This window comes from Brachyhypopomus gauderio, chromosome 6 (assembly GCF_052324685.1).
Source record: "Brachyhypopomus gauderio isolate BG-103 chromosome 6, BGAUD_0.2, whole genome shotgun sequence".
Lineage (NCBI taxonomy): Eukaryota > Metazoa > Chordata > Actinopteri > Gymnotiformes > Hypopomidae > Brachyhypopomus > Brachyhypopomus gauderio.
In genome coordinates this window covers 5,801,067-5,811,453 of record NC_135216.1, presented here as the reverse complement: position 1 = coordinate 5,811,453, position 10,387 = coordinate 5,801,067, and the positions used below count along the sequence as shown (strand labels likewise).

Below are 10,387 nucleotides of genomic sequence, written 5' to 3'. Positions count from 1 at the left end.
AGGGTGGTAATACGGGTAAAGTTTCAACATGAAATCTACTCCCTAAAAACAACAACCACATTTTTTACTCCTTTTGTTGCTTCTCTTTGTAGGTTAACAGCTGCAGGATTTCACTGTATTTAGATTAATACATTGTTAATCTACAACAACGTTTACACTGTATTTCTGTCTATTTTGGCTGTTGTTCTGTCTAACTAGCTACTATGAAATCCCTAATTTCTAATTTCCACATATTAGACAGGATGACACATAAAAAGGTCCAAAAATGCCAACATTTTCTGATGGTCACCATGCCTTCTTTTATGATGAGTGAGGATGTCACAGTGACCGATGTAACAATCGAAATGATCCTTCCTTTACTGTTACACGCTTCTGTTGTGTTTGTAAATATGATTGGACCTTTCCTCTTCACTTTTATGATCACTGATTGTACTCCCTTTGAATCTTACTGTCGTCCCATGCAGTGTTTTCTTTATGCTATGTACTTGTTTATAAGTTTAATGACACTAAATATTTCTACTAATTCATAATGATTAATTTATAGTGACTGATATGTTGATTTATAGTACTGATATGTTTATACACTTCATTTTCTTATCTGAAACACACAAGAGGGAGAGTTGCCTAATCCATTTATACACATGTAACCCCTGGGCAGACCATGAAACACACAAGTGGTTATTCTACACTCTGTTTCAAATAGCTGCTGTTCTGGTAAGGCCTGTGTGGCGGCTATGCACAATGAACACTTGCTTGCAAGCATGCACCATTAATAAAAGCTGAAACATACACAATTAAGGGAAACCTTTGAAGAATACAATGCAGATGTCTTGTTTAAACACTGCCACTCAGGGTTGACAATTCTCATGTATTTTCTTCATGCCTGTCACATTAGTTTCAGTGTAAGTACTGTAGGTGGTTCACAGTAGTTTGGGACTAAATTGCATTATGCTAAAACATTAAATAAAGCATCTATGGCACCCACAATGCACATCAGAGGTGAATGTAATCTTTACTGTGTTTTCAAGCATGTTTTGAGCAAAAATATAGATGACTCAGAGTCCCTGTGCAGTCTCTGTGCAAGTCGGTACATGTTACATGGCCAAGGGACTCCAAGAGCTTTAGGGCTAGTCACCAGCATATTTGATGTTACATATTCTTACAAGTGCACATAAAACCATGGAAGCAATATGCAATGATTCCAATATTCTTGCTCACATCTTTCTTTGCCTTCAGAGTCCTGGCTTACTACAACAAAACAGAAACGTTTGTGCACTGTTGTGAACAGGCTACTTCTTCACCATACACCGCAGTAGTCCAGAAGTAAAAGAACTGTAACATCATGTTGCTGCGTGTACTTCCATAAATCAAGTTTGAAATCAATTAATGACTTTGGGGGTAAACTGCAGAAATTCAAATTTAATTGAGAATCAGATTTATTGCAAGGGTGTGTGGTAGTGCTAGCATCAGTAATAGAATTAAATTGTTGTGTACGAATATTTATGCAGTGTTTGTAGATGTGAAGCATGATGTGACAGCTATGAAGAAGCAAGACTTTCATGCTATAGCATAGCAGACGATACTGGTGAAGTATTTATGAGGAACAAAACTGCTTTTTCTATGTTGAAAAAGCCCGTGTTAGGGGTGTGAGGAATGATTTGTAATGATCATTTGAATATGAGGGTCTGCACTACATTAACTGAGCCATAAAAGAATCACCTTTCTATTCTCACTATTTACATAAAGAGATAAATTGTGAAAATCACAATGTGAATGGTGGGATTATCTGGAATTATGTGTCTCTTTATTAGGTGTGGTCTGTGCATTCAGTGTGTGTTGATACAGCATCCAATCTATCTGTATCTGCATGTCTATCTTTATATGTCTGTCTGTCTTTCACGTATTAAAGAGTTTATGAAAGGGCAAGAATTTATTTCAGATGAACTGTTATCTCTCAACATGAGGACCAATACCATGTAAAAATCTGAATACAGTAAGCCTCCGCAAGGCTGTCAAACCAGAATAAAATCAACCAGAAGCATAACCAAAGGATTAGATGTGTCAAACATTAGGCGAACCTCACTGAAGATATGCTTCCATGAGTAAATGCACAGTTGAAGGAAAAACACACATGAGAATGTGAAACCAAACACATGAAAATACAATACCAGCACCTGTTCACCATCAATAATACTCTTCATATTAATGTACTGGTCGTAATGTACTAGTTGTTAGCACACCCTACACTTTCGGTTGGGCCTTTTTTATTTTTAGCCTTTCCGTAACAGCCTCCCTCACAGCGATTGTCTCTGGGCTGGTTCTTGAGAATTAATGAATGTAATAGAATGAATAATATAAGCACTTAGCATATATTATCTAGCAACACGGTTTCTTGCCGTGTGTATGAACATTAATCCTCACTTATGATTGAAGCAGTAGGAGAAAGAAAAAGAAAATTTGAATAAATGGCTTTTTAATTTAAATAATTATATGCTACATCATCAGGTGACTCACAGAAGTTTCCATTAGGTTTACGCTGTGTGCTCAGCATGGTAGGTGAGAAAATGTCTATTTCAGTTTTGCACTGAAAGTTGAGTCTAGACAATGCAGTGGGCTGTGTTCTGCTGTTCTGTGTACACATTCCTGAACAACAGATCCCTTGAAAGCATATTTGACAACAACGATATAACAAACCGTGCACACTTTATATCTTCTACAAGAGGTTCAAATAGCTCAATGATCAGCAACCATTTGACCGTGTGTGTGTGTGTGCTTGCATGTGTTTATGTGTGTGTGAGTTAGGATGCTGCATTCTCCAGTTAGCAAACTACTGATGCATCTATGTATGGGAAATGCCAAGCTTCAGTTAGGCCTACACACCATAGAACAGGTTCTGTGCTCGATCAGTCCACAGTTCTTCTATAGTTTAAACCTGAATAGTTGATTATAAGCAATTATTAGGAAGTGACATTATTTTATTATTGTTATTATAACAAGCATTTGAGTTTTTCTGTAACTTTAGATTATTGACATATTCCTCATGGCTGTTTTGGCCTACAGCAGATTTGATTGACTCTAATTCTCCCTGAACACAACCTGCACAGGTAGTTATTTCTACTTCCAGTATACCTGCCAAAGCAGAATGAGAATGATGGTTTCATTCACTTTGAGTTTTCCATGTACTAAAGAAGAAACAAGGAAGCACCCCGGAATTAGCAACCTTAAAGAACAGTGATTATATGAATGAGAGCTTGTTTCACCTAACCGCTCTCTTGAAAGCAAATGTTTCATTGCCAAAAGTCAGGATGTTAATAAAAAGGGTTTCATAAACATTCAGTTGGCAGTGATGGTGCACCAGCAAAAAGATGAAGATCTGAGGTGAGCAGTAAATTAAAACCTATAGAAACATTAGAATTAATTGCATTTAAATTTAATTAAATAACCTATGCTTGTTGTAATCACTCCTATCTCCGAGCAAAGATATTTCATTTTGAAAGCAAATACTGTATTACAAAAAAGCTTTAATGGCAATGTTTACTACTGAGATATTATCAGCTGTTTTCATCAACACTTTCTTTTTTTATATAAAAACCATGTAAAAATTCCTGTTTTTATATTTCTATAAATGAGGATAAAGGCAGAGGTTTTCATAAAAAGTAAATATAAGTACAGTCTTATGTTTAATAAGGAAACATATATGGGTTAATTTTGTCTTTGTATTTTAGTTGTTGTTTTTAACCACTGTGTAAAACACCTTGGTAGTTTTAAAAGATATTATAGCAATAAAACTGGTCAATAACATAAACATTGTGTCAATAGTTTGAACTAGATAAATAGGATGTTTAAGAAAACACTTGAATTTCCATGCTGAGAGTTACGCAACAGCATCAAAGCAACTGACAGAAACTATAAAGTAATTATTCATTTTTGACACACTTGTCACCCCTGGGTTATATGACATCTATACATTGTGCAAAGTGAACTGGGACAACTCTGTAGCACTATTTTATGCCTTCTCATGATTCTCTTTGCCTGAGGTGTTATATCTGCTAGCAATAACATAATTATATATACAGTATACAGTTTATGTACCATTTGTACTTTCAAGACCATATATATATACCAGACTCTCTGAGGAATGTTTACAGTAGTTGAATCTATGCCATGAAGAATTAGGGTAGTTCTGAAGGCAAAAGGGGGTCCAAGCACATACAAGCACACACACACACACACACACACACACACACACACACACACACACACACACACACACACACACACACACACACACACACACACACACGCACAGGGGTTGGACAATGAAACTGAAACACCACAATCATTTATTGCTATGGTGTAGGGCCTCCTTTTGCGGGCAATACTGCATCAATTCATCTTGGGAATGACGTATACAAGTCCTGCACAGTGGTCAGAGGGATTTTAATCCATTCTTCTTGCAGGATAGTGGCCAGGTCACTACGTGATGCTGGTGAAGGAAAAAGTTTCCTGACTCGCTCCTCCAAAACACTCAATAACATTTTGATCTGGTGACTGTGCAGGCCATGGGAGATGTTCAACTTCACTTTCATGTTCATCAAACCAATCTTTCACCAGTCTTGCTGTGTGTATTGGTGCATTGTCTTCCTGATACACGGCACCGCCTTCAGGATACAATGTTTGAACCATTGGATGCACATGGTCCTCCAGAATGGATTGGTACTCCTTGGAAGTGACACGCCCATCAAGTATTGGGCCAAGGGAATGTCATGATATGGCAGCCCAAACCATCACTAATCCACCGCCATGCTTCACTCTGGGCATGCAACAATTCGGGTGGTACGCTTCTTTGGCGCTTCTCCACACCGTAACTGTCCCTGATGTGGGGAAAACAGTAAAGGTGGACTCATCATAGAACAATACATGTTTCACATTGTCCACAGCCCAAGATTTGCGCTCCTTGCACCATTGAAACCTGATGTTTGGCATTGGCACGAGTGACCAAATGTTTGGCTATAGCAGCCCGGCTGAGTATATTGACCCTGTGGAGCTCCTGACAGACAGTTTTGGTGGAAACAGGATAGTTGATGTGCACATTGAATTCTGCCATGATTTGGGCAGTCGTTTTTTGGATACAATCAGGGTTAGCACCCGAACATCCCTTTCAGACAGCTTCCTCTTGCGTTCACAGTTAATCCTGTTGGCTGTGGTTCATAATTCTTGGTGGTATGCTGACATCACCCTGGATACCGTGGCTCTTGATACATCACAAAGACTTGCTATCTTGGTCACAGGTGCACCAACTATTTGTCCTCTTTTGAACTCTGGTATGTCACACATAATGATTGCAATATTTTGAGCAAAACTGTGCACTTGCCCTGCTAATTGAACCTTCACACTCTGCTCTTACTGGTGCAATGTACAATTAATGAAGACTGGCCACCAGGCCAATGTGTGTGTGTTGGAAGCATGACCATGTGTGACCATCTATGATAAAGTCCTTTCTAGTCAATTATATCAAAGATGGTCAGCATTTTCCTCTTCCCATTATTAAAGAATTTATAAAATTTATTAAATGCCTTTGGCCAATTTATCAAATAATTGCTTTTGATGACCTTGACCAATTTATAGAATCACAAGATATGGGTTGAGGTTGGTATGACCACTGGGTATTCTTGATCTTTGCTGAGCAACAAATAAGACACATACATAGGTATGTCATTGCTGATATTATCTTTATTTTTGATTGCAATGCTAGTGATAAGTTCCATCTTTTCCATCTTTCCTCATCCAAAGTGCAGATTGGATGGGCTTCACTTCTGAGTAACTGTAGTAGATGTGGTGACTTTTCCATCAACAACCTCCTCCACCTTAGCGATAATTGTAGTTTTGGTAGTGGAGCTCGAACCAGAGGAGGCAAGGATGCTGTGCAGCGAAAGAGAAAATATGTAATTTAGGCTATTTAGTGAGTCATTATAATGCTTTGTTCATGCTGTGGCAGTAAGTCTCTACTTTAGAAAGCTACTTCAGTCCAGTTGAGAGTTTTCATCCAACAAATAGTCTAGGTGTTTTAGACCGGGTTTAGCAATACTGTGTTGCAAAGTGCAGGAACATTTAATTCAGTTCAGTCCTAATTACTCTTAACCATCAGACCTAAATTTGTGTTGTGAAAGAATAAATTCAGCTATGACTTTATATCCTGCAGATTTACCTTCCAGTAGCCTCTGCGTCCAGGAGTCTCCTGTACTCTGCGATCTCCAACTCCAGCCTGGTCTTGATGTCCAGCAGGATCTGGTACTGTTGACTCTGCTGTTCCAGATTAGCTCGGAGCTGCACCAGTTGGTCCTCTAGACTGCTCGCCTACCGGCCCGAGCAGTTTGGAGTACAAATGCGTTAAGTCCAGAGCTGTACGTTTTCCTGTAGGTCGTATGTTTAGAAGAATGAAAGCTCGTGAAGGCTCACCTGCATTTGGAAACCCGAGAGCTTCCTGGAGTAGCGGTTCTGAGTGTCAGCCAAGGTCCCCTCCAGAGACGCTTTCTATAGTCAGGTGAGAAGGGATATTTATATTGAGCAGATTAACTTAACTTTAATATTGAGCTGATGAACTTGAACACCAGTGCACTGCAATGTGGCCTTGCTGGAAATACAGTTGACAGCAGGACAATAAACTACAGGTACAAATGGCAACATGTCAGAGGCGTAAAGAGATCAAGCTTACCATGGCTAAAAGAGACTGAAGCTCAATCTCTAGGGACTGCAACGTGCTCTTCACAGAGTTCACCTCGGTTTTGGAGGTTTGCAGGGTCTCTGTGTTTGTAATTACTTCTTGTTTCAGGGACTCTGTCTGTCAGTCAAAAAATGACAATGTTAGGCTAGTTATTGCAAAAAGCTGAACCCAGTATATGAGTTACTCTGATATACACAGGTGCTGAATCTGTAAATCAAATAATATCAAATTTCTGAATTCTTGTAAAATCATTGACAGTCGATTCAAATTTGAAATATAATTTCAAAAGTTTCTCCTTGAATGATTTGTTAATGAAATGTCATGCTAACTGCAACACAGGTAGGAGCCAGTGGGTTGTTTTTCTTTCATGCTGGGAGGATGAGGAGGAACCGACCTTGGTGTGGAACCAACCCTCCAGCTCTTTCTGACTCTTGGCAGCGACGGCTTCATAGTGTTCGCGGACTTCTTCCAAAACCTTAGTCAAGTCTTCCTGTGGCGCGGCGTCGACCTCCACATGAACCTGCCCACTCATCTGATTGCGGGCAGACACCAGTTCCTGGGAACATTACGTAAGATCACACTGCTTGAGAGCTTTATACTCACTCACTTACACCTACTGCTGATTTATATGTGTGTTGATTTATGTGCCGTCCTGTGGTTTACAGGTGATTTGCAACGATATAAACACCAATGTCAATTCTATTCTTCTCTTCATGTGTCTTGTTAATTTCTGTCAGATAAGAATCTGAAATGTTTATGCAAAGGATCCATATACATCTTTTCAGCAAATAGAAAATCTACAAAATTAACCTTGACTACACTAATGCTGTAATAAGTCATGGCAGTTGTTCTCTGATGCAATACAGCACAAATGCATTGATGCCTGTTCTCATCTGCTTCACAATAACATTTGATAAAATAAGACAAAGCGTAAAATATTAATATATATGATTTAAAGAATTGTCTTATGTTTTGTATCACCTCCTCATGGTTCTTTTTGAGGAAGACCAGCTCTTCTTTTAGACCATCTATCTGCATGGTGATGTCTGTTTTGTTCAGGCTGAGTTCATCCAGTAGTCTCTTCAGCCCAGCGATATCAGCCTCTACGGACTGACGCATGGTCATCTCATTCTCATACCTGCAAGTTTTGACTGTTAATTCCCATGTCTCATGACACGACACTTCACTACGAATCTTCCAAAACCTCATTTAAGTATTGCTAAAATCGTGAATTTTAATTTTCTTTCTTACTTCATTTTGAAGTCATCTGCTGCCAAGCTAGCGTTGTCGATGTTGAGGTAAACAGACCCTTTCAGCTGGATGGCTTCCAGGATCTGAAAATATGAAGCAGATATGTTTGACAGATTAATAACTGTACTAAATTCTTGCAAAACAACACAGGATATTACAGATGACATCCTGTATTGTTGTAGTATGTGTATCACTAATGTATTGCACTAATTTAAAAGACCCCACTTTTATTTAAAAGACCTAAGTGGATGATCACATCATAACAATGAAAATAATAGTAATAAAATAGTAATAAAACATGATTTATTAATAAAAGTCAAGTTTAAATGACTTACTTTTGCTTGGAGCTCACTGATGGTGACAAAGAAAGCAGAGCGGTCTCGTGCATCAGGCTTCGTCCTGCTGTCGAGGAACTCACGGATCTTCAGTTCCAGCTCAGCGTTGGCCTTCTCCAGTGAGCGCACCTTCTCCAGGTAGGAGGCCAGACGGTCGTTGAGGTTCTGCATGGTGAACTTCTCATTGCCAAGGACACTGCTGTCGCCCGCTCCAGCCATGCCAGCGCCACCCCCGAAGCCTCCACCCGAACCACCGCCAAAACCTGCACCGGACCCGAAGCCAAAGCCCAGACCACCACCCATGGAGGCCGACTGGCCTGCATGGGAGATGCGAACGTCGGAGCCTCCTGCGCCACCATACACACTCCCAGCCCGCATGGCACTCATGCGTCCTCCTCCTCCTCCTCCTCCAGAAATGGACATGCGTGTGGAGCTCCCTATTCCTCCACTGAAGGCCCCGCCTGAGAAACCACTGCGAGTGGATAAGGTGTTCATGGCTTTGGAGGTTTGTGGTCTTTACTCTGCTCAGACTGGAGAGTGAGTGCGATGGAAAGAGTCCGGGGCCTTTTATATCCTGGAGGACGTGGCACAGGAGTGGACAGATGCTCTCTATTTGCATATTATGAAAGCTGCTGACATTTGCTAAATTTAGGGGTATAGGATCATTTGTGCTTAAGGGTGGTTTTTACAGTCAGGTGATTGACAAGCAGCGACTTTCTCAGATTATCTCATGCAACTGTGTACACTTCATCATGAGTAGGGCCTTTCATTCCCACAGTTTTCCCCTCCCGGACAGAAATTCTTTTAGCATTAGGGCAGTTTTCATCGAGAATAGATGGTAGTGAAAGATGCTTGTCATATAGAGTGAAAACAGGACTCTCATCTGTCATACTGGCAAAGCCTGCAGTGTTTGAGTGTAGCACTGTGTAAAACTAATATGCCTCATATTCCGTACCTGATAATATACACTAAACTAAATAATACACCACTGCAGAATGTAATAAATAAAGTTGGAAATGGGAAGGTTGTTGCTGATGTCTGAGAAGAAAACAAGTAGAAAAGACTCAAATCCTGCTCTGCTGACATTGGTTTAAAAAAATTTACCCTAAAATGCCAGTGCAAGTGATTGAGTATAATCCCTGCCCAAATCTATAGTGTTCTTAAAAAGTCAGTATGCAAAGAAAGGAGTCTGTTAAAGCTTTGTTGGAAAACATTGCTACATTGTCATTTGTGATACAGTTAATAATATTAGACTAATTTTACATCATGTGGGTATGTTAAATGGGACATTTAATCAGTATGTCAACACTGCTGAACTTGAACATAGTTACTGTAGATGACAACATGAAAGATGGCACTCAGTTGCAACAGATAAATGTGGTCTGCATTTAAAAAGTCAGTCGTCGATGACACATTTCTCTTTACATAGGGGGTACTCATTAAACCACAGTCTCATTAATGACCTTAAAAGATAAGCCGAATATCTTGTTCAACAGATCTAGTTTTTCTTAGCTTGTGTGAACATTTGCATTGAAGGGGAAATAATTCTGAAATGGCATTGCTACTTTGCTTCATTGTGTCTCGCCGAATTTTCAGTGCAGTGGCAGTGCCCAACCACGTCTTCTCCAAACAGCAATTTAGAAGATGAAAGATGCTTCATTTCTGTACAATGCACTGAAACAAATACAATTGCATTAAAGGGATTTTTTAAGTACCTTTATATTTGTAGGTAGCATAATATTATGACATGCATAATATAATATGAGTAGGCAACAATATACGCAAGTCTTAAATCTTATTTTGATATAATACATATTACACCTGCACTCCACTCACTGCACTGGTTACCTGTCAGCTTTAGAATAGATTTTAAGGTTCTAGTCATGGTTTTTAAATGTCTTCATGGTCTTGCCCCTCTTTACCTAAGTGAAATGATGGTTAGATATGTTCCAGTCAGGTCTCTCAGGTCTTCAAACAGTAATCTACTGGTGATTCCTAAAAGCCGATTAAAGATTGGCGAGGGTGCTTTTAGCCACTATGGCCCAAAGCTCTGGAATTCTCTTCCTGAAGAGCTCAG

The 10,387-nt window shown here is 39.5% G+C and overlaps 1 protein-coding gene across 1 annotated transcript; it reads right to left on the bottom strand.

Moving 5' to 3' along the window:
- Positions 1–5,715: 5,715 nt before the first annotated feature.
- Positions 5,716–8,863, bottom strand: LOC143516564 (keratin, type I cytoskeletal 50 kDa-like). Its single transcript, XM_077008242.1, has 8 exons — positions 8,311–8,863; positions 7,976–8,058; positions 7,706–7,862; positions 7,119–7,280; positions 6,716–6,841; positions 6,460–6,534; positions 6,209–6,357; positions 5,716–5,922 (listed from the first exon to the last, which is right to left on the bottom strand). The coding sequence occupies exons 1-8, from the start codon at positions 8,803–8,805 to the stop codon at positions 5,811–5,813; spliced, it is 1,359 nt and encodes a 452-aa protein (XP_076864357.1). The 5' UTR covers positions 8,806–8,863; the 3' UTR covers positions 5,716–5,810.
- Between the last annotated feature and the right edge of the window lie 1,524 nt (positions 8,864–10,387).

Bases quoted from the DNA above. Each gene is read 5' to 3' on its own strand.
- LOC143516564 (XM_077008242.1), bottom strand. From the start codon at position 8,805: ATGAACACCTTATCCACTCGCAGTGGTTTCTCAGGCGGGGCCTTCAGT. The intron at 6,842-7,118 runs GTCGGTTCCTCC...TTTGACTGACAG, and splicing joins AGGGTTGGTTCCACACCAAG to ACAGAGTCCCTGAAACAAGA. The intron at 5,923-6,208 runs GTAAATCTGCAG...TTCGCTGCACAG, and splicing joins GACGCAGAGGCTACTGGAAG to CATCCTTGCCTCCTCTGGTT.